The following is a 25971-nucleotide window of genomic DNA, read 5'->3' on the forward strand; positions in this document are numbered from 1 at the left end:
TTGGGGTTTTCTTGGCAAAGAAACAGGATTGCTTTACCATTTCCTTTTCTAGATCATTTTACAGATGAGAAACTGAGGCAAACCCAGTGTCAAATAGCTAGTCTCTGAGGCCAGATTTGAACTCAGAAAGATGACTTTCTCCTTCCTGATTCCAGGCCTGGCAACTCTATCCACTGTGACATTGGTTGCTTTAGCCCAATAAGAAACCAAGCTCAAAGTAAGGTGGCTTTTAGAAAGTGTCGTATCAAATAATCTAAAATGGCTTTAAAGTAGTATGTTCAGAATACTCTTCCCTACACAGAATATAGCCAGCAGTTTTCTACAGCAATTCATTCAAGAAGGCTGGCATGTATTTCACAAGAAAAATCACGTCTTGGTAAGAAAAAAAGAAATATTCTTCGGATACAATCAACCTAACACTATTAAGGATATTGGATGGGGCTGGACCTGTGATTTTATTCCTCAGAGAAGAAACCCCTTCTACCAACATGCAAGTCAGTTGTTGTTGTTGTTACTGTTACCTTCTCTACAACTGAATTTTAGAGAGTTGCCAAGAACATGGAGAACGAGATACCCAAATACACATAGCCAGAATGTATCAGAGGCACAACTTAAATCTGGTACTTCTAGTCTTCAAGGCCAGATCTCCATTCACTTCATCATAGTCTTACTCTGAATCAAAGGCTTAAGTCAAGAAGGAGGGAGCCAACCAAAGGAAGAAGAGAAATGCAAGAGTACTATTGGTGTGTCTGTAGTTCAAGTAAAGGCTTTCTTTGGGCTGCATCAAACCTGGAATAATTCTAAGGACACAAGACCTGCCATTAGCTTGGCAGGCACAGAGCTGACTGAAGGAACATTAGAAGCAATTTGCAAATAAGCATGTGTGTTCCTGGCATGTTAAGTTTAACGTAAGCCCTAGGAAAACCACAGACAGACAAATTAAACAGCTAGACTAAGTTACTACATGACTCCACTGAACACCTGAGACAACAGTTCTCCAGGGGCAGAAGTCACTACAGGATAAAAACCATTTTCATTTGGACAAGACACTTGGGGGAACAAATGAGAGGAGACAAGTTCCAGTTAGGATGAATTCATATAAAATGTTCTGTGCTGTCCAAAGTATCTTTTTAAAAAGAAAGAAAGAAAACAGACATAGAGAGGTTCCAGAGAGATGGACAATTTAAATTACCTTAAAGAGGAAAAGCCTTATTTATTCATGAGGATAGAATTTTAAAATGTGGACTGGACTTCCCAGCCTGCCTTCATCCAAGGCTGAGAAGGAGTTATACTACCCCTTCCTTTCTGCCAATCTACACCCTGCGGGCTCAGATCAAAACTGACCTTTTCTATAAAGCTTTTCCTGATTAACCCCAGCCCACAAGGAACTCCCTAAACTCCGGATTCACTCTGAAATTTTCACCATGCTATCTTTCACTTACAAGTATAGAATTACCCTCATTTGCCTCAAGGGTAGGAATGACATCTTCTATTCCTATTTAAATCTCCATGGTTCCTGGCATGGTGCTGGGAATGGAGAAGTTCTCAAAATCCAATCAAACTGAATGTCATAGAAATTTGTAAAATGGTAGAAAATGAGGATAGGATGAAAAGAGGCTTGATAGAGTCCAAAATATTAAGAGATATTCCTTGAAGCCCAGAAAAAGTATTTAGTACTAATAAAGGTAAGCATGATTTTATATAACTTTTTATGGGATTTGTTTACCCTCTGAAGATGGTAAAGGCTGAAAATATAGTCAGGGAGAGTTTAGATGAATTAATGGTTTTCAAAGTTTAAATTTGACTTATAGGATTTCTCAAGTGAATCTTTTTCTAATTCACAACTATCCTCAATCTACCAATTACACTGGCTCCTTCCTCCTTCTTAATGATCTAAAAGAAAAATCTTATTAATAATTTAAGTAATAATGCCCATAATTTTTTTTGTCTTGTAAAACAAAGCACCATAAGATTTTCAATGTGTATTTTTTTTTATGGGACATCTATATAAACTTGCTACTCTTCACAGATTCACTGGAATTTACTGGGATCTCTTTTTAATGTGAAGCCTCATTGACATAAGAGAACACTATCATTATCAGCTAAGAGGTGGCTCCTATCTCAGAGCTTCTTTAAATCTTCTTGAACATCTATTTCAATATCTTCCTTTCCCAAGTCACTCCCCTTCTCAAGGCTGCCTGCTAGAATTGGACCTATTCTATAATGATCCTTAAAACTATAGTAAATCTTATCTATGCATGTATTTTGAAAATAAAAAGCTAAAAAAAAACATGGTAACTGACTTCTCTACATTTTGGGATTTTCACTCTTGATACTTTGAGAAATAAGATGATTCTACTAATACTGGGTACTCCTCTCCTGTAGGCAGACTACATTTTCATTCAGTGTAAATATTAGTTATATTTTCCCATAAATCCTCTACAAAAATTATACCCACTTTTCTGGGAATCTTCTTATTCTCTTCTGTCTTGGGGAATGTAAGAGTACCACCTAGACTAGCTATCTATTTTGTCTCACTTTGTGTCATGTTAATGGTTCTTCTTTTCATCTACAGTCTTGATGGTGTATTCAATACTACTTTTTTAAAAATTCTTTTCATATATTTTTGTTTTTATATCACCTCTATTTCTAGGTACAGTGCTAATTCTTACATACCCCTAAAGGAGCCTTCCTTGTAACAAAGAAATCAGTTAAGTAAAAGCAACCAACAGAGGAATGAATCAAGGCTGATATTCACAACATCTCTCCTACCCTTTCTCTCTGCTCACAAAGCTCCCATCTCAGTTCAGGCACCAATCACCTCTCACCTCCGTTATTGCAACAGTCTCTTAATTGGCCTCCCAGCCCCAAATCTCTCACCACTGCAGTCCATTTTACACACCACTGCCAAAGTAATTTTCCTTAAGTACGGATCTGACCACGTGACTCCCCTCCTCAACCAACTCCAGTGGCTTCCTATTGCATTGAGAATAAAATTTAAATCTGTTTAGTTTTTAAAGCCCTGCAGATCTTAGCTCCCACCTCTCTTCCAACTTCTTGCATGTTATTTTCCCAGCCACACTCTGTGACCAAGCCAATCTGTCCTTCTCTTTCCTTCTCATCCATGACACTGAATCCCTTTTCTCCATACGTCTATGGTCATGCATTTCCATGCAAACATTACCCATATCTTTATACTTGTGCTACATATATTGTATATGTACTTGTTGTCTACCCCCATTAGAATGTAAAGTCAGTGTGACTAGAGACTACCTCATTCTTTGTACCTATATCCCCAATACCTAGCACAGTACCTGACTCATAGTAGGAATTTAATAATTACTGATTGATTGAGTTCATGCTACTTGTATGGAGTATCACTGGTGACATGCTATAGCCTTCTTGTGCCCATCACCTGATTTTTGAATTTTCTATAATTTTTTTATTTCTTTTCATTTCATTTCATCTTTATTATTCATTGTACCTATTTTAAGGAAAATATTAAGTGTTAAAAAGAGACTGACTTTTACAGCAGGTAACAAATATGTTTTCTCAGAGTGTATTATAAATATTGTATACAGTGCAATACAGTAGATAGCTCTATCCTTCAGATGGGATTCTACCTCTATCATAATTAATTAGTAACTGATTTCTATGTTATTCTGTGTTAAGACAACTAAGTAACATAGTTCATAGGGTTCTATGGACTTGGGAATCTGAAAGACCTGAGTTCAAATCCTACCTTGAGACACTTATTAGTTGTAAGATCTTGGGCAAGTCACTTACACTAGAGTTTCCTCAACTGAAAAATGGGAATTATAAGAGCACCAATTCACAGATTTGTTGTAAAGATCAAATTAGGAAAAACATTTGCAAATGCTGGCAATTATCTCAAGTAGAGTAACCATAAGATATTACTTATGCCACAGCTTCTTCAATACCAGTAGTCTCCACAAATTTATATCACTGCATATTTCTAGAATACTGTAAAAGCATCAAATAAATTATAGTCATAACCAATTAAATGTTGAAAAGAAAAGAAATAATTTCATGACATAAAAAGTAAGCCACATGCATAATTTAAGATGCTCTAAGCCCTATGAAAGGAACATAAATATACTGTATTAATTGATTACATTTTTATACATTGAATATATGAATAAATGAGACCTTTTTAAAAACTAACAAAGCAGCCACATTCACAATGCATTGAATAATATAAAAGTGATATTTAATTTACAACCTTGTTCTTTTTATAACATTCAGAAGGATTTCAATAATTTGAATATCTCAAGTCTCTTTTTAAAAAAAGATGTTTAAAGAAATGAGAACTGTTGCCTTGAACATACTAAATACCCAATAAATATTTGTTGAATGAATTAAAGCCTTCTTTTTTTTAAAATAAATTTCCTTACATTAGAGACACTCAAAATCATTTCCACTTATGTTCAAGTAATGCTTCAGAAGTATAGGATCAACTTTTCTTTAAAAAAAAAAAAAAAAAAAAAAAAATTCTTTCAAAAATTAAAAACTGAAATTCAGGGGCAGCTAGGTGGCGCAATGGACAGAGAGCACCAGCCCTGAAGTCAGGAGGACCTGAGTTCAAATCTGTTCTCAGATATTTAAAACACTTCCTAGCTGTGTGACCCTGGGTAAGTCATTTAAATCCCAATTGCCTCAGGGGAAAAAAAGAAGAAGGAGGAGGAGGAGGAGGAGGAAGATGAAGAGAAAGTGAAGAGGAGGAGGCGGAGGAGGTTAAAGGCATAATGAACTTAGGAGGGCAGGAGATTGTTATATCCTCTTAGACGACATATCCATATCAGTAAGATCACATACTCAGCAAAGAATCTAATACATTTAAAAAATTCACTCGAGACTTTAGCTGTGACAGTATAGAGAAAAGGACTCTTCCAATTTTCTCTTTCTACCCCAAATAACACCCAAGGGTTGTTTTAAAAAGAAAAAAAAAGTCACTAAAAAGCAACCCAGGGGGTGAGTATAGTAGAGAAAAAGGGAAATTACAGTCTTGCCTAGTTGCTAGCAGTAGGAAAGAGGTAATTATGGGCTCACTATATAGCTATACATTTTCTGTCTTTTCCCAGCACCAGCTAGGAAGTAACCTTCTTCTCCCTGAGTCACTTGCCTATCACTCTGCTTTGGGAAAACTAGAAAGCAAAGATAAAGAATACCGCATGATGGTGGTGTCCTTTTGGAACCAAAAACTGAGTGGCGGGACAGCAGCAAAAAAAGCTGTATTGTCTAGTACTTCCCTGCAAATCACCCCCAAAACTGTTTGAATTATTTCTTGTTTTATATTGCTATGATAAAATGGAGTCTTTATTGTCTCTAAATACATTTTTATTATTATTAAATAACTTGATTTTGAATCTCAATCTCCCAGTGGGAAAGGCTTATACACTTATGCCAAAAGTTCAGGGCAGGGCAGATAAAAAGCTGTTCCAAGTGTATAGGAAAACAGAAAAACTGACTGTTCAAATGAGAGAAAAAATAAAGCAAGCAGATGAAAAGCCAAAAGCTAATATGGAAGTTAAGCCACATAAAGGAATTACTGTATCATTTTATATCCTATGCTATCATGTGCATAACACTCACTTGATCTTGAGCCACAGGAAGGAGATATTTGTCCAGTTGGGCAAGTACACATGTTTGGCCTTGAACAAAATCCATCTCCACAGGAATGCCGACAGATTGCTACAAACAAAACCAATGGTTCATTAGTAAGTTCATTGAAAGCAATGAAGATACAATAGAGTATAACAGAAAACAACTACCAGCCAATATTCAGTAGACCTGCACACTTAGCTAGCTCTACCACTTTCAAGTTGCATGACCTTGAGCAAATAAGTCCCAATCTTTCTGAGCCTCAATTTCCTCAAGACTATTGGACAAGATCACTTCTAAGATTCTCTCCAGCACTACAATTCTCTTCTCTACACTATAGCTTCTCACATAACTTCCTGACCAATAACTACGGAGATTCTACAGAATAGACTGTGATAAAGATTAAGCCTATGGGTAGGCAGGAGTAATGAGGAATGAATAGATTTTTTTTTTGAGCTCCCAATAGACCTTTTTGTCCAATAGACCAAATTGAACCAAAGTCCATTACTGTTTCTGTGACACAAACTAGTGCTTGTGCCTTAAATCAGTAACTGTCAAAATGAGCAATACTAACTTCATCATTGTGTGAGAATATATCTGCTACAGGAATGATCCTGCTCATAAAACCGTAAATCAGTTTGGAAGGAAGAAATTCAGGGAAGATGAGGCTCAAATAACATTCTCAATGGAAAATATATAAAAAATATTTTTTAAAAATATAACTTCCACACACAGTGTACCCCTTGGAAAGTCTGGTAAAGCCTACTGACTCCATCTCAGAACAATGTTTTTCAAATAATTCAAGGAAATGCATTTTAATTAGAGTTTATGAAAATAAAGATGTATTTTTTTCCTATCCAAGTTCATGGATCCACTGAAATCTGTACATGGGATCCCTTAGGGTTTTGTGGACCTTAAATTAAGAACCCCTAAACTAGGTGAAGTCTTAGGTTCCTTCCATCTATAAAATTCCATGATTCATAACTATATATAGTTTATAGCTATATAGTTATATAGGTTTCTATTTAAAATGCTATTTTAAAGAAGGAATTATGGCCAACTTGGAACTATTCCATGGCTCCTCAATCTGAAGTCATTCTTCCTATTGGCATTATCCCTCATTCTTCCTACTATATTTGCCTGATTATTACTTTACTTTCACTACATTAATGTGATTTCCCTCCCTTAAGCAATATGAACAAATACATGGTTATACCATAATGCACTTAGGTAGTGACCAGAAAAGAAAAATTCAGAAAGGCTCTTAAGCGAAGCAATAATGGTATTCCCCCCCCAAAAAAAAATGCCTACAAGCAATTTTTATAGGCATGCAAAGTATATGCAATTAGTATGCAAATATATCCATGGATCTTCTTATTTCCTTTGTGGTCGCTGGAAAAGTCTAAAAGTAAAGACAAAATTAAGCTATACCCTAGAGCAGATCTAAACCTGGGGAGCAGGGTAGGAATGGAGGAAGAAAGAGACAAAGACAGACACCAGAGACAGAAAGAGAGTGAAGAAGGAACAGATGTGGGGAGGAAAGAGAGAGAGGGAGGGAAGGAGGGAGAAAGGGAGAGAGGAAGAAAGAAGAGTAGAAAGAGGGAGAAGAAAATGAAAAGAGACAGAGAGGGAGACAGAGTGGGGGCTTTTCTCTGGCAGGCTGGTGAAGTCTATGGACTTATTTTCAGAATAAAGTTTTTAAATGCACAAAATAAAATATATAAGGTTACAATGGAAACTAAATACACTGTAATACTGTTATCAATATATTTTTAAAATAAGTCAATGGAATCCAAGTTAGGAACTCTTTCTAGAAGTTGGAAAGTTTTAATACATTTCCTAAATTGAAGTCAAATTCTACTTATAGTAGACTTTGCAGTCAATACATTCATGCCATATAGTTAAATTGTACTAAATACTAGAAACAATGCGTACTAAAACAATAACACCTGGAAAACTTGAATGAAAATTCTGATATGAACTTACGGACGATGCACTGATTTCCACCAGGTAAGGTTTTCCATCCAGGGCAACAATAAGCATTGTAACGTGATCCACACACATTTGGTCTAAAACAAAAAACATATAAATTTCATACTTTCATTGAGGGGGGGAGATTAACAATCTAAATGAGAAAATCATTTTGCTATAGGATACAGGAAACAAATTTGGAGAAATAAGTCCTGTTTTGGTAGTTTGGGATACTTTAATGATTCCTTTGGGAAGGCTCTTGCAGTGATGATTAATATAAACTATGCATGCAATCTGTCAATAAAATGAAAATAAGTGAAGCAATATGAAGTATGTGAAATTATATCAGCATGTGAGGAACTCAGACAGTAGACCCATATGAACCTAATTTTAAAAATAAAAACCACCTATATCTATCTATAGGGGAGGAAATCCACTGTACTGAGGATTTCAAATATCTATTCTTTGAAATCTGATGTATTTTTTTTCTCCTATGGCCCAGCCTACCTCTAAAATGTTACAACATTCTTACTTTTACCAGAAATACAAGAATGCAAACTATGGCATTACTCAGTAAAATAAAAGCCAAAACATGTAAATATTTCTTTAGCAAAGTTTGGGAAGGCAGTTGTTACAAGCTTTCAGGGAAAACTACAGAAATATGGAGTCAATATCACTTAGGAATATTTTTGCAAACTAACAGTTCAGCCAGGTTTCTTGGGGACACAGTTCCAACTGACAATGTAGGAGAAAGAAATCAAAATATTCCCTCTAAAGTTTATAGAAACAAGTTGTTAAGATATAATTGTGAATAAAATGAAAAAATAAAAGTTTTAAAATGTATGTATATGTATGTGTATATATATATATATGTATGTACATGTGTATATATATTTATAGTTATGTATACAGATAAAGATCACATACACACAATGGGAAACATTTATTTTATTTTGCAACATTCTAAGGTCCCAAATATTGACTTTGATTGCGAAAACTTAAGGGTTGATTTAGATGGCCAAATTTTGTTTTTACAATTATTTCCAGGCTGGCTTGTGGAGGCAAACTTCTAGACGAGAGAGGACTAACATTTTTAAAGTAGCTAGAGAGATGAATCCACTTTTGGTTAAAAAAAAAAAAAAAAAAAAAAAAGCACCCACACAATTTTTTATGGTTCCTTATTATAACAAACATTTAGCAATATGGTTGTAGGCTATGTATATGAATTCACATACCCTTCTCTGAATCATATTCCATTATACTGGGTGGATATCTTTCTTCAGTAATACAAATTAGTCATACCAGGGCTTAAGACTACACTTAAAACTTCTGCCAGGATAAATATTATAGAAAATGATAAATTCCTTATGGATACAAATACAATGATTTAAACTTTTTTTTTTTAACTCTATAGCACTTAATAAAATGTACTAGTTGATGTATATGAAAGGGAAGATACAGTAGACAGCAAGTACTCAGTCTCCATAGAAGTTTTCCTAGTCTGCAGAGCTAATGCAGGCAAAAATTAAGCTCCTCAGCAGTGGGATACTAGGTAATATCCAGTGAGCCATGGGGCCCAACCCAAACACAATCCAAAACTGCATATTGGAATCCATGAGGGCCACAGGAGATCAGGTGATGATGCCTAAGTAGGGGTGACTGCTGCAGATAATTTGGCTAGAACTGACTATCTAATCTGAAGAAAGTAAACAAGATCTGTTTATTCCTTTGTTTTTGAATCCCTACTACACAATGCCTTAATAATCATTGTTGATTGACTATTTGTATTTGAATTGGAATAAGCTCCCATGATAGTCCATAAACATTTATTCCTGACACTTATTATTGACTATTGACTTATAGGACTTAATAAATTTTACTGACTGCTTAATTGATTGCAATTAACTTAGAATGTACTTTGTGGTACACAAGCTGATTTACTCCTACCAACACAAATCAATTTTACAAGACAAATCTTGAGGTATAGCCTGAAGCACAAAGAGATCACAAGGTAGATAAGTATAAGAGGCTGTGTTTAAACACAGAATTCTATGCAGTATATACTTCTCCTATGGCATATAGGTTTTTAAAAAATCTCCTTTCAAATCTACCATCCTAGTATCTTTCAAGTTGTTTTTTTTAAATTGACAATGGGCAGCTGAGTGGCACAGTGGATAGAGTGCTAGACCTAGAATTAAAAATATACTTATTCCTGAGTTTAAATCTGGCCTCAGTTGCTTACTAGCTATGTGACCCTGGGCAAGTCACTTAATTCTGTGTGCCTCAGTTTCCTCATTTAGAAAACAAGTAGGATGAGCTATTGGAACCAATCCCCTTATGAATTTATTGCATAAATGACTATTTTTTTTAAATGACCAGAAAACAAGTAGGAGAAGGAAATGGCAAACCACTCCATTAACTTTGCCAAGGTCACAAAGAGTTGGACATAACTGAAAAACAACTGAATGTCACGGAAAAAGCATCAAGTTGTTTTTTTTTTTTTTCATTCTCTGTATCATCAAAGTCTAAATCTGCCTTTTCTTCTCCTTCCTGGTGACTTCAAAATAAGTTTGATTAAATAAAGATAAAAGCAATGGGAAAAGTCACCTCTGAATTAATACATTTTAACATGTATAGTAAGTTAAATGAAACAAACTTCAGAAAAAGCATGCTATCCATCTATGTTGTCACCTTCTAAGGACATATATGTCCAATTCATTTCATTTCTAAATTCTCTAAGTGATTGATTAATAGCCTTTTTATTTGTTGTCTCCTCAATACATTTCATTTCTGGCTATTCTATTTTAGTTCTTTAAGCTACATAGTATATTTAACTCTAATAACATTTTTTAAATGTTATTGCTCTTAGGTTCTTATCAGTTCTAAGCCTTGATCACATATTTTGTCCTATGACAAGTAATAGAAAGATGCAAGATTTCCCTTCTGCAAAAATTCAGTGTAATGGAACTTACGAAACAAGTTGGGTGGTATTGGTAGTACTTATCCAGAAAAATAATTACTATTATCAAAAATAAACTGATTGTCTATTTTATTGGAAATATTAAAACTCATAAAATATTGGCAGAGCATTAGATTTTTTTCCTTTATGAAAGATCAGATTCTGAGGCCAGGAAAGCACATTTTACATTTACAAATAGGAAATAAATACCTGCTTGGCCAAAAACAGTCTTCATCATCATGGGAGTTTATACTACAAGTGCATACATGTATATAGGTTGTCCCAAAAGTCTTTATGTAAGTCTTTTTAAAAAAATAATAATAGTTTTTATTTACCAGATGTATGCATGGGTAATTTTACAACATTTGACAATTGCCAAACCTTCTGTTCTAATTTTCCCCTCCCCCCCACATGGCAGGTTGACCGATACATGTTCAATATGTTAAAGTACAAATTAAATACAATATGTGTACACATATTCAAACAGTTGTTTTGCTGTACAAAAAGAATCGGACTTTGAAATAGTGTACAATTAGTCTGTGAAAGAAATGCAAAATGCAGGCAGACAAAAATAGAGGGATTGGGAATTCTATGTAGTAGTTCATAGTCCTCTCCCAGAGTTCTTTCGCTGGGTGTAGTTGATTCAATTCTTTACTGCTCTATTGGAACTGATTTGGTTCATCTCATTGTTGAAAATGGCCACATCCATCAGAACTGATCATCATATACTATTGCTGTTGAAGTATACAACGATCTCCTGGTCCTGCTCATTTCACTCAGCATCAATTTATGTAAGTCTCTCCAGGCCTTTCTGAAATTTTTCTCTTGGTCATTTCTTACAGAACAGTAAGATTCCATAACATTCATATACCACAATTTATTCAGCCATTCTCCAATTGATGGGCATCCATTCAGTTTCCAGTTTCTGGCCATGTAGTTGTAAGTCTTAATAGCTTTTCTATGGTTGGCTGTAGAGAATAGAATATCTATCATATTCTATGATATAGAATATAAAAGCCTTATTAGTTTAAAATTGAACTAAGGTTTTTGGGTCACCCTGTATACTTCACATTTTTCAAAATGTTTTATATATACTATCTCATTTGAGTCTCACAATTATCCTGGAAAGTTATCATCTTGTTTAATGATAAAGATGCTGTAGTTAAGTGACTTGTTTATGGTTATTCAATTAGAAAGCACAAATCTAAATGTGAACTCAGATCTAGATTTTTGTCTATGATTCTATCATCTATCTCATGTAAATTTATATCTTGTTCTCTGCCTTTCTCTTCTTATCCACTTAAACTAAAGAGTACACTAAGTCAAAGAGCTCTAATAAACAACAATTTGTTATAATTAAAAGGCACAAGAGTCCAAACTTAAGAAAAAGTATGTTTTCAAGGAGGCCTCATGTTACCTCACCTAATCCTGTTTTCTATGTAATGGTTAAAGTGAAAAATGATAGGTCACAGAATGCCTAAACCTGGACTAAAAGAAATTCTAATTATATTTTCACCTGAACCATTAGATTAGCTATGGGGGAGGGGAGAAGATGGAAAATGTGTTTCTACTTCATCTCACCACTTTAACTTGTAAAAATATAACTAAAGTAATCATCTACAATTTCTTTTACCCGTTACTTATAATACTGTGCTTTGCAACAACCCCAACTCTAATCATCCAGGGAGATGGGTCAACCTCAGCAGGCTTGGGGTTTGGATCGAGTTCACACACAGCACTCCAAGATGGGACTGACTGCCTAAAATGTATCTGAATTGACCAAACAGCTGGGGTCTACAAAATCAGAACAGAGCTCTGCGAAAATGGAACATTTTATCATATGTTCTGCTTATAGCCCAAGATAATGAAGTCTGGGGACTAGAGCACTTCAATATGTGAACTTCATCACTGGAATAGCAGTACCTTGGGACTGAAATCAAATGCTACTAAATGTGGCAAGCAAGAACCTATGCTCAATTTTTAAAAAAGGACTTAGATATTTTATTTTTATGGCTGCAAAATTCTACATACTTAAATAATGGATGAAAATGAGAAGAATCCACCCACACATTCAGTCCAGGGCTTGATAAGTTATGCTCACTCATGATGTAAGACAAACTCATTCCAAATTTATATATCTTTATAACCCAAGTGAAGAGCTAGTATAACATAAATGGACACAGACAACTTGAGAATCACAAAGATCTGGTGGAAGTCCAGCCTCTGATACATACTTAGCTGAGTGACCGTGGATCTACTTTCCTATCATCTTTTCAGCCTTACTCTGAGAATTGGAAACTATGCTCTGGAAATTTCAACCCTTATCTTCCAAATTTTTGCCCTAAAGCCCTACTATCCTATTGTCTCACTCACTCACTATTTCTGGCATGTTAAAACATCCTACACTTCAATGTCTATTCCCGCACTACCTTCTAACCAGGCTCCCCAAACTTCAGTCTTGTAGTCACAGTGTACCTTTCTACTTTCTATAAAAATTTTTCTACCATTCTTCCTGAAAGGAGAATCACTCTATTTCCCTGTGGCTCTCATCCTTTTCAATTAAAAGAACATTGGTTGAATGGTACAAAGATTTTGGGGGTCTCACATGATAATGACCTTATAACATGTATCTATTAGATTGGAAAAAATAATGATAAAAAAATTACTATTAATTCAGTAACACTTTAAATAAATTTGTACTTAATCATAACATCAAAACAACACATTTCATTTTTTATAAAAGCTAGAAGAGCATTTTTTCCTGTTGAATATGAAGTTAATATCAATAATATAAACCTATTAACACAAAATCCATTATTCACACTATATATTTTGACAGGGATAAGTTAAGACCAAAATGACAATGTTCAGAGCACAAATAGATTCACACACCCCTTAATTAATTCCCCACACCATCAGAAATGCAAAGCCTAAAGATTATAATGAACCACTAACCTACACACATGAAAGCTAGGCTATTTAAACTCTGAAAATTTCTTTAGTCTTTGTTACTCTGTTAAATTCCTTCCCTACATTCTTAATACCTCTTCATGATGTGGAGATGACTCTGGGGTTACTGAAGGGCAGGACAATATATTAAAAGTCAGGCAAGTATATTTAACAAATGTTTGGTTATTAATTGACTCTCCCTTGAGCTCCATCCAGTTCTGTATCTCTTTCTGTGTCTCAGGATAACCTACCAATACTTTAAAACACATATTAAAAATGAAACTCATCTTCCCTTCCAAATCTATCCTTCTGCCAAAATTTTTATCTCTGTTAATGTGACCAATAACTGCTCTCAGTCACTCAAAATTGAAATCTCAGTTTTGCCTTTAAATTTCTTCTCTTTCTTCCCTGAAACTTATATTCAATGTACAGAGTTCTCCTAGTTAGAAAAAGGTCACATTCTCAGTCTAGAATTTAAAGCCCTCAGCTATATAATTCTGATTTACCTTCCCAGCTTTCATATTTTTGATCTCTACATAACTTCTTCACAAATTGATTGTTCTCAACATTGCATGCTATTCATCTCCATCTACTGTCATCTTACTTTAAAGACCCAGTTCAAGGACTACTGACTCAGGGAAATCTTTCCTGATTCCAACAGCTTAATGTAATAATTCTTTCCTCATATTTTCCTAAAATACCTCGACTTTTCCCTTGCTATCCTATCTCATTGAATATACTTGGATCATACTTAATTTTGTGGGTCTATAATCCTTTATTAAATTTGATATTTGTGAGGGTATTTTTAATTTATTATCTTATTTTGATCCTCTCAATAATCCTTTGAATAGATAGCAAAAATATTTTACAGAACGGTAAATAAGGATTAAGTCACTTGTTCAGGGACATCCAGCTAAGAACATTACTATACCACCCCCACCTGAGTTCAACAAAGAAGTCCCTACTAATATTTATTTCTTTGTTGCATTCATCCCTGGACCAAGCTAGAATCTCCCTTGTAAAATACTATTCCCATACATACTATTCCCATACTTCTTCTCTTACCTATTAGATGAAAGATAATGCTCACTGCTGCTAAGAAATCCCAACATAAAGTCTTTACCCTTAGGAGAGAATGACCTTTAAAGTCCCTAGTTATTCCATGAAAGAAAAAGAGACGCCTTTGGGGAAAGATTTGGGCTCTGAATAACCCAGGACACAGACAACAATCATGACCCTGGCTCCACATTTCCAGCACAGGAAAGCAAAAAGTTACCAAGTTACCAACTTATTCAAACTGTATTCCAAAATTTTGTTTTTAAGTTGGTTGTTTGGAACTCAGAAGCATTTCCCCATAGGGACGATGTTATATGTAAGTGATGGTTAGTTTCTCAAGCCAATCAAACAGTACTGTTTCAACTATCATTTAAATAGACTGTCAACCGGTTAAATAGACTTTGTGGGCTGGTCTGGGAATCTAACTACCACTTATAAAATACCTTCTATGAAGAAATGCATTCCATCACATGCAACCAGAAGGGATTTTGTCAGTACCAAGAACATGTCCCCACCTCTCCCATATCCACACTCTGGCCACAGTAGTCCAGCATGTGGCAAGTGAGGAATCATAATTTCTCAAAGATACTTAAAGGAGTGAGGAAGCTTATCCTTGGAATAAATTAGACTAACAGTTTAGGAAGACAAGTTTATGGAAGACACGGTGTTTGTTACTGGGGCATATATGTTCTAATCCTCCATATAGGCACTTTTCAGGAAAGCAAGGCATCTATTTCAGGATCACCCACACTGCTTTTCCATTCCAGGTTCCCTTTCAAACAAAGATCAAGCCTGGAGATCAGATGGCTCCTCCAGGATTTCTCTGGTTAATACTACTTCAGGTAAAGAGGCAAGGCTGGTACTTGGCCCAGATCTTTTAGGAGTCATTATGGTATCCAAATTATTCAGGCATTTTTGGTCCCTTGGGGCTAAATAATTCTCTTTCCCTCTACCTGCTTTTTTCTAGAAGAGGGTATCATTTAGACTTGGGTAATCTTAAACTGAGTCAGGAACAAGCCAAGACAAGGAGAAAATGATGACAATATCTCAACAGGGATTTCAAAATCATTTTAAAGCACTACATATTTTTTTTAAAAACATCTTTAAGGCAACTCAAATTCTTCTGATTTTTAAAAGACATTAAGAAAATGAAGAATGTAACAGTTAAGAAGTAAATGAAGGTAAAGTTTAGAAAGTTAGATTCTACTGGATTATAAGCTTCTTGAGGACAGAGGTTTTTGTATCATCATTAATTAGTTATGCATTAAATAATTAAATACAGAATAATTAGGAATTAGATTAATTCATTATGTATTAAAGAAAAGTTGATACTTAACAAAAAGTGCTCATATAGAATGACTCCCCCATAAATAATTTTGAACAATAAAATTTTAAACTGGAAGGGGCTTTTAAGCATCATTTTAATCCAATCCTTTCATTTTACAGCATAGGAAACAGCTCATCTTTTGATACTTGCCTTTATAAGACACAATAATCAGAAAATCAAGGCCAATATCAAGAAACAATGAAGCTCAAAATATACTATTAAGTTTGAAACTTCTGCAAAATACCAAGAAGTTAGTGAAAGGTATTTGGTTTTTGAGATTATTGCATAGCAACTAAAGACTCATATTATTCCAAACACATTAATTTTATCAGTTTGCAGTTTGTTAAAACAATACTTAGAAAAAAGGACTGAAAAAACAAATGAAAATTCCATTTAAGATGCACATATAAATGCACTAGAAATGAGACAAAATGTTATGGAAACAGTAGTGAAAACTGGTATTAATGAACTGTAACAGATAAATCAACAGGGGATAGTGTGAGGGTCAAAGAATTGATAACTAGTTTATATTCACTTCATTCACAGAAACAAAATTCAAGGATCATTTTTGTCCTGCAAAGAATTTTCTGGAACCATATGGGAAAGAATTTTTTAAATCTGAATAATTAGATGAAAACCATGACTTTAATCCTGGGGAAAAAATGTGTTGGGAGTTTTTACACAAATGAGACCCTTATAATAAAATCATTTTTGGCATTAGAAAAACAACCAAATGACTACACTGCATTATATTGCTTATTTCTTACATGTTATGGAGTATGAAAGCAACTATATAGCTGATCTTGATGAAGAGAAGCAGCTAGCATGAGAGATTATAGTCATTCAGTAAACCTCAAAGTCTTACCTTGTGGAAATGAGATGCCACAAACTCTTCTCTGCCAAAAACCCTCTCAATGTTTCCTAGAATTCCCACTCCTGCCCCAAGAGAGATGGTAAAACGGGAGAAATGGAACCTCAACTGCATGTCTGCCCTTTACAGATCCTGATTCTTCAGGAAAATAAAAAGTCATTCCTCATAAAATGTTTGGAGAACTCTTATTTAAGTTAAAATTTGTCTTACACCATTTTAAAAAAAATCACAAATATCTTCTTCAAGAAACTCACCAGAGTATCAACTTTTAAAACTGACTCTTGGATACAAGAGATTGTTATTTATCCAGAAGATACATTTTATCATTTGTGTATGATTCAAGAAGTTAAATGTTGGGAATCTGTGCTTGGCCCTGTGCTATATCGGTAAAGGGAATAACTGAATGGCTTGCTAATCAAATTTGCAGATGACACAAAGCTGGAAGGTAGGTATCACTAGCACATTCAACAATATATTACACTAAAGATCTGACTTTGACAGGCTATCACTTTGGTTCTCAAACTTTCTGATCACATTTATGGTCTAAAAATTATTAAGGATTCCTCTCAAAGGTGAGGGTTTTTTATGTAGGCAATATCTATTGACATTTATAAATTAGATATTAAAATATCTTAGTTTTATTATGAAAATAGTTTTGAATTGAACAACCTTGAAAGGGCCTCAGAGACCCCCAGGAGTCCCCAGACCATGCTTTACGAACCATTGGACTAACTAAAGAACTGGGTTGACTCTAATAAGCTGGATTTTAATAGGAATAAATATAAAATGGATCACCAAGAAAATGGATAATCAGAAAAGACTAGGCTCTAGTAATATAATGGGATTAAGGGATTAAAAAAATGGACAGTCTGAGTACCATAGTGGAACACAGAGAAAACAAAAAAGATCTCCCTCACATTGGGCATATCTTTTATGGAGAACAAAAAATGTGCTAATTGATGGGAAGAGCATATAATCTGTACTACTGGAGAGAAATGTACACAGCAATGAGATCATAAATAAATTAATGAAGTTTAGAACATTTATTGCTACAAGGCTATAATTAAAAAAAATTCTTATATTATCAGATATTTCTGATCATAGGGCAGTTCATAGATGAATTTTGTCCATAGAAAGTTGTCAGAATCTAGATAATTTGGTAGAATAACTAAAGCAAATAACCATAACTTACTGGAGGAAAGGCAGCATAGTATCTATAAGTAAAAATCATGCCTGACTAATGCTGGAGAATTTTTTGAGGTGAGTAAATAAATGCATGGAGAAAGGGGAAAACTATATCATTTAGACCTTGAAAAAAAAAAAACACTGGCAAGGTTCCATACCAAAAGCTATTTAAGCAAAGTTGAGTTAAAAATGGGATTAATTTCTGTCAGACAAGGAGCTGGCTGAGAGACAGGAAACAAAGGAAAGGGATAAATGGACATTTCTCTGGATAGAGAAATAGAATGGATAAGGTTTCCCAGGGATCAGGGCTGTGACTATTCTCATTCAACATCTGTATAAATCATCTGAAACAAGGAGTGCACAGTGAAATATCCAGGATTGTTCATGGTAATAAGCTCCAAATAACTGCCTTCTAGGATGATAGAAATAAACTACAGGAAAATCACACAAAGCTGTACAAGTAAACAGAAAACCCAATGGCATACTTCAACAAAGGCAAGTAGAAGAGTAATAAACCTGAGGAATAACAATAGAAAGTATACCTAAAAAAAAAAAAAAAAAGGTACCTGGGCAATATTTGTAACTAAGAAAAGTAATGTAGAATCATTGTAGTCACCCTGAAAATCATCCAAATTTGCTGCTATTCCTCCCCCCAAAAAGGCCAATAGAACACATTGTCATATTAGAGAGACACCCAGATATATCAAATTATAGTAATCCAAAACTAGAAATTTTTATTCATTCCACTTACTATTATACTAAGTACCTTAGTGACACAAAGATGAACAAAATCTAGTATCGTTCTGAAAGAGGCCAAAGAGGTATTCTAATAGAGAATATAAGATTCACATACAAATGTCTAAAACACAAAGTAGATTGTTCTGAGCATGTAACAAAAATTGTAAATAAAGCTCAGAAATGGGAGAGATCATCTTCAACTAGTGAGATGAAAGTAAGCTCCATGAATGAGGGGGTGTTAGACCTTAAAAGGATATGTATTCTAGCAGCTAGAAGAGGAGTACAGACTATCCTAAGTGAAAGAAACCACACAAGCAAAGAAATGGACACAATAAAACACAGGAAGTATCCCCAAAATGGTTTGTGGTCTTCAAAAAGTAGAACTGTAGTTGCTTTTGTTCATGTACCTAAAATATAAGTTTTGGTGTGCCTAGAAAAGATTCCATGATGGACCACCACAATGGTAAAATTTTTATTCTCTAAGTATGGACCAAAATGAGACTTAAGTCTAAAAAGATCAAGATGGAGAACAGGAAAATTGATAGAATTCTAATAAAATTGAAGTTAAACATATAAAAAAAGAGAGATAGGATTTCACATATTACTTCATTTGATTCTAAAACCAACTCTGTGAGGATATTGGTTAGATATGACCACCATTATTTGACATAAAAGGAAACTATGACCAGAAACTTAAGAGATTTTTTCCTATAGCAATGAAGTTAACTACTCTAAAGAAACCAAGTTGTTGTTCAAGCCTTCTACCTCTTAATACTATGAACTATCCATACAAAGACTCTCATTTGACAAAAACTATATAGTGTTTTAAATGGGGGACACCCTTGAAACTTGGCAGAGAAACTTATCTCAGGATAAGTAAAAAGTAAGTAAGCACTATACTGCAAAGCAAATTCTAAACTTATGCAAACCATTACTACCTAAAAATAGCACAAAATGAAAATATAAATATGTTACAAGAAAACTTTAGCGGAATTAGGAAGAACTATAACATAAAGTAATCTAAGACTGTTGCTTGGATGAATAAAGAAATAAGATAAACTGTATATGGTAAGCATCTAAATAAGCAGCAATGGTACAAACATCCCAAAACCATGAAGATGTCCAGAGTCAATCCTGTGATTGAAGGAACAGCAAGAAAGCAAATGCCACTGAATTGCAGAGTACAGAGGTTGGGGTAGGGCAGGAGATGTCCACTAAGAGGCAGTGACACTCTAAAACAAAGATGACTCAAATCACTTATAGGTGACTTTGTAATGTGTTTTTGTAGTTGTGTTTTAATATGGGTGTGTCTCATGTTCTTGGAATTAATTTCCAAACTAAAAAAAAAAAAATCTGCCCTAGAGTATTTAGATATTTTGCTTAAAAGAATGGTCTAAATGATCTCTTGAGGTTTTCTTCCAACTCTATGGTCATATGGCCCACTTGGGGTCCAATCTAGAATGGAGTCCATTTCCCAAGGAATCTCTTAAGCTTTATTCTTTTCTAACATTTGCCATAAGCTATTTTTTGATTGATGATGCAAGCTTCACCCTCTGAATACCTCCCCTGCCCTAGGGATGTTTTGACAGTGTTTGTGTTTCAAGTTGTAATTAAACAGATTAAGCATTTTTGTCAACAGTAAAACTCCAATAAAGCAAATACTCCAAGTAGTGTAGGTGTTGTCAAACATGAAAACAAATATATATATATATATATATATATATATATATATATATATATATATATATATATATATATATATTTCCTGGCACAGGTTGGTGAACAATTGAAAACTGACAGGTTTAAAAATCTCTGCAAAGATTTCTTATTATGAAGTCTCTGCTCTAAAGAATTATTGTCATTGGTAGTTTCATCATCATTTTCATTTATATAAATATACAAACCAAAATCTTTTATTAGGTCATAAAATATAGTAAAAAGAAGATTTTCCAAGTGGCCTTGGAATCAGAACATTTAGGTTCAAATCCCCAATCCATCACTGGCTGATTAAGTATGTCTTAAGCTGTGACAGCTGACTGACCTATGCTTACTATTTATATAAATGGAATACCATTTGAAGGATTGGTAGACACGGGTGCAGATCGTACAGCTATTAGAGGTGCCAATTGGCCCAGTCACTGGCCAAAGATTAAGGCAGATACCTACATGTCTGGGGTAAGAACAATAGCAGCAAAAGTTAGTGCTATGCCTTTGAGATGGATATTTGAAGGTGAAACAGGAGTTTTTACTCCTTTTGTGGATGAAAAAATCCCCATCAATCTGTGGGGAAGAGACATTTTACAGCAGATAGGATTACAAATAAGTACTTCAGCTTTTTAGGCAGGGCTGCTGTTGAAGACCTATCTGTACTTTCACCAGTTCCTATTCAGTGGAAGACTGATTCACCAATATGGGTAGAACAGTGGCCCTTAAGAAGTGATAAAATTCAGGCCTTATTAGACATAATGCAAGAACAACTTGACCAAGGACAGTTGCGGCCTTCTCTAAGTCCTTGGAATTCCACAGTATTTGTGGTGAAAAAGAAATCTGGAAAATGAAGGATGTTGACTGATCTAAGAAGAGTAAATGAACAAATGGAAACTATGGAACTCTTCAACCTGGACTTCCATCTCCTACTCAGTTGCCAAGAGAATGGCCTCTTTGGGTTATAGACATTAAGGATTGTTTCTATTCTATCCCTCTAGATAAGGAGGATATGAAAAGATTTGCTTTTTCAGTGCCTAGTGTTAATTTGGCTGAGCCTTATAAAAGATATAAATGGAGTTTTGCCACAGGGAATGAAAAACAGCCCTACTATGTGCCAAATGTATGTTGCTGCTGCTCTTGTTCCAGTAAGAAAAGTATTTCCAAAAGTAATATTGTTACATTATATGGATGATATTTTGGGATGTGTACCTGAGGAACAAATGTTAGAAGCATGTCTACAAAAGACCATGGAAAAACTAAAGTACTATAAACTGCGTATAGCTACAGAAAAAATTCAAAGACATGCTCCTTTTCAATATTTTGGATATGAAGTATATCCTAAGACACTCACAGTACAAAAGCTTTCTTTAAGAACAGAGAAGTTGGACACCTTAAATGATTTCCAAAAATTAATAGGAGATATCCAATGGATGCATCCAGTGTTAGGCTTAACTACCAATCAACTGCAACCTCTATATGACATTTTAAGGGGAGACAGTGCTTTAAATTCACCATGTCAGCTTACAAAAGAAGCACAAGAGGCTTTGAGAGAAGTTGAACTGGCTTTATCCAATGTGGTTGAAAAAGTCACTCAAAAATCCTTGGAAATATCAGGTTTTGCTACAAAAGAAACACCCACAACAGTTCTTCATCAAGGAGACAGTGTGATTGAATGGGTGAACCTCCCAGCACAACCAGAACAAAGCCTTACTCCTTACCCAGTGCTTGTGGCTAGAATTTTATTAAAGGCTATTAAGAGAGTAGTACAATTATCTGGGATAAGTCCTGAAAAAATATACACATTCTATATAACACACAAATTAATGTATGCTGTGAGACCATCCCAGAATGGCAAATTTTATTGGCCACAGCCCCAAATTTTGCACATGGGTCTCCATTAAAGATAACCCGGCTACTACATAATTGGTGATGGATTTTTGAAGAAAAGGTTTCTAAGGTTCCTCTGAAAGGACCCACAATTTTTACAGACGCCTCCAAAGAAAATATTTGTGCTGTATACTCTCATGATTTAACCATAAAGAGAGTAGTCAGGACTCCTTTTCAGCCCACTCAGCAGAATGAATTATTTGCTATCATGCTAGCTCTTACTTATTACCCAGGAGACGTAAATATAATTACTGATTCAGCCTATTCAGTAGGTGTAATACAAAGAATTGCCACAGCCCAAATAAAATTTGCAACCTCTAATATTTATCAGCTCTTTAAGGAACTTCAAGAGCAAGTGAGAAAGCATGCAGGCAAGATTTATATCTTGCATGTCCACTCACATAGTGGACTTTAAGGTCCTATTTTTGATGGAAATTCAAAGGCAGATAGCCTTTTATCTATGTTGGACAGTACTCCTTTATTTCAGGAAGCACAAGAATCTCATTCTAAATATCATCAAGCTGCTCGAGCTTTACATTTACAATTTGGAATAAAAAGAGAGGAAGCTAGGAGCATAGTAAAAAGCTGCACAGCTTGCCTTCCTTTCCACGCTTCTATACTCCCTCGGGAAGAATCCTTGTGGTTTGAGACCCAATGAAATCTGGCAAATGGATGTGACCCATTATAAATCTTTTGGTTGTCTGTCTTTTATCCAGATGGTGGTAGATACTTTTTCAGGATTCACTTTTGCAGTGCCAACAGCAAAAGAGACAGCCCGAGTGGTCACTGAATTCCTTATCCATGCATTTGCAATTATGGGTGTGCCACAAGAAATAAAAACAGATAATGGACTTGCACATTCTTCTAAATATTTTGCACACTTTTGTGCGCAGTATAAGATTTTACACACCACTGGCATACCTTTTAATCCGCAAGGTCAGGCAATAGTAGAGAGAAGAAACAGAGACATTAAGACACTCCTCCAAAAACAAAAGAAAGGGGAAGCCACAGGTAATCCTAGAGAACTTCTAAATTTAGCTCTCTATACCATTAATTTTCTAATTTTTGACAAAGATGCACTGGCTCCAGCAGACAGGTTTTATAATCCACCAGAAGGTCAGTGCCCAGTGCGAGCAGCTCCACTGTCCTTAGATAATTGCCAGGTTATGTGGAGAGACCCAGAAAGTGGTGAATGGAAGGGACCAGATAGGTTAACTGCTTGGGGGAGAGGGTTTGCTTGTATTTCTTCAGATGGAGAAGGAATCAGATGGGTGCCAATGAGTCATATTTGCCTTGACCATCAGAGAGAGACAGAAAAAGAGAAAGACCTCAAAACAAAGGAGAAAAATCTAAGAAACATCTGACACTGAAAGAGCATGGCTAATAAGAAGACTGTTAAAGAACTTTAAAACCAGCAGGAATCATTGGATTTCCTAACACAAGATGAGACTAATGGACAATGGACTTATGGATATTTATAAGTTTATAATTATTTGATCATGTTATTTGTTACATACTTCTAGCATGTACTATGTTGCTATGTATTTATGTAATTTATGTAATTATGTGTAATACCTCCCATATTGATGGATTTATGTTTCAAGGTCATGACCTTCCTATGTTCTAAATCAAAAGAAAGGGGGAGATGTTAGGGTTACAAGGTGAGAACTCAGGTTGTCTGGGCAATTCTCTAGCTCAGAATTCACACCTTTAGTTCTGGCCTTTAGGGGGAGTTTGCACCTTTGAACTTCTGAAAAGGAGTTTACACAACCTTTGGGAGCAGCAAGTTCATTGATTGAAATAATTTTTTCACAACCCCGTTGAGTTCTCACTACAATCTCTGCTAGGATAAAAGAAGAGGGCAAGAGGGCAAGTCGAGTTTGGGACACAGTTGGAACGGCAGTCTCTCTCAGAGAAGGATTATAACTTAGAGACAACAGGACCTTGACAACCTATCTTTCCTGTCAAGCCACTATCTCTGAGACTTAATTTCCTCTTCAAAAAAATGAGATGGTTAGGCAAAAGCATTTCAATTGTGGGTCAAAAATCCAATGATGTCTTTACCTATCTAAAACTAACACAAAAGCATTTGAAAGAAAAAAATTTGCAATAAGGTAATTTAGTGTTATAACATTCCCTATGAAGAATGTGTAAGAACTACCTGTAGCTTTCTGTGATTTTTTTTTAATAAAGATACAAAAAAGTACTTATTTGTTTAAATAAGCATTAACATCTTAAAAAAAGAAGCAAGACAAAAATGGAAATTGAATTTAGTAATCAGTCAAAGGATGCAGAACTAGGGGAGAATAATCTTCCTCTATCTGCAATTCAAAGGTTTCATCACTTTTTATAAAACACTTGTCTGAAATGCCTCACTATAAAATAAAATTGGTATATTATTTTCTTTTATGAATGACACAGAGGAAGAAGATGGCCACCTGTGGCAAAAAAAAAATATGAATTTATTTCTATCATCCCTAATTTCTAGATAACTTTTTTAATGACTCCCATGCTGCCTGCTGCCACAATGATCCATGGACTTCTACATGGGTATCCCAGGACAACAATATGATTGTGATTATGGGATATTAGAACCTCAAAGAATCAAAATGGCAGGTAACCCAAAGAAAAGCAAGGTTGAACCATGGAGTAAGACTGAAAGACAGCCTAAAGTACAAGTATTACATGAGTAGCTCCAAAAGATTAAGCACATATAAGTTCTTTAAAATTTTATTGAACTGATTTAAAAGAACCAGAGGAGATCTTTTAGTGGTTTGGACATATCTTTTATGAAGGATTATAGAAAGACATGGAGAGGTTGTAATTTAAATAAGGAAGAAAGTACCCACACCAAAGAAAAAAATCATAAATTCATTGAATTATTTCAAAGTTTATACCTGGTCATAATTATTCCTTACATCCTCCCAATCCTGGCTCAATGAAAAGTTGCATGAAGGGAAAGAGACATAAGGAACAGATAAATGGATCAAGTAATTTTGTAGGTATTCAAATGTATGTATAGTCACTCTCCAGAATGCTCTATCTTTTCCTATATCCTAGAATTCTCATACTAATTCAAATTCTGTACACTAACTTTTTTATCTACTTGAATGATCATTTCTAAGTGGGAAGGAGAATTTTTTTAGAACTAATAATCAAATCATCAAAGATTACCTGCCTGGACCAATGTCAAGAGGCAAGCAATCATCCTGTTACTAGAAGCTGCACTAAAACAATAGAGCTTAGAAAACATGGTATTAGTTTTAATAAAAGTTCTCCTAACAAGGCTGAACTGTGGCTTTTCTGAATTACTGAATAAAATTTATGACCCTGGGATACCAAAAGAAGAAAATGATACTGAGAAAGGAAATCATTTCCTAAGGAAAAATATCATAACTCATGCTCTGAAATTACAATGTTATTGTAATAGTTTAATTGTTATTGTAATACAAAGTTATTAAACATACATATATGTACTGAACTTTATCTTCAGAGAAATAACCATTAGCAAATAGGCATACCAAAGCTGAGCAAATTTCATTGAGGTTTCAGCTATTTTTTTACTCAAAGATTCTACCATGTTGTAGTAAACTGTAATCCCTTAAAAGGGAAAAAAAAAAGTTTACTTGATTTTGCAAAGTTTTTGAAAGACTTTTCAATATCAAATTAAAGTATGGCATTTTATCTTTCTTTTACTGG

General features: G+C 34.7%; 1 protein-coding gene across 2 annotated transcripts in view; it reads right to left on the bottom strand.

The window, feature by feature from the left end:
- Nucleotides 1-25971, bottom strand: part of FBN1 (fibrillin 1) — a 267909-nt gene that overhangs the window by 220773 nt on the left and 21165 nt on the right. For both annotated transcript variants that reach the window (XM_074294433.1, XM_074294434.1), the window contains exons 2-3: nucleotides 7609-7691; nucleotides 5614-5712 (exon numbers count right to left, since the gene is read on the bottom strand). In XM_074294433.1, the coding sequence (XP_074150534.1) occupies nucleotides 5614-5712; nucleotides 7609-7691 (182 nt within the window). The remainder of the gene's footprint in view (nucleotides 1-5613; nucleotides 5713-7608; nucleotides 7692-25971) is intronic.

Source organism: Sminthopsis crassicaudata, chromosome 2 (assembly GCF_048593235.1).
Source record: "Sminthopsis crassicaudata isolate SCR6 chromosome 2, ASM4859323v1, whole genome shotgun sequence".
Lineage (NCBI taxonomy): Eukaryota > Metazoa > Chordata > Mammalia > Dasyuromorphia > Dasyuridae > Sminthopsis > Sminthopsis crassicaudata.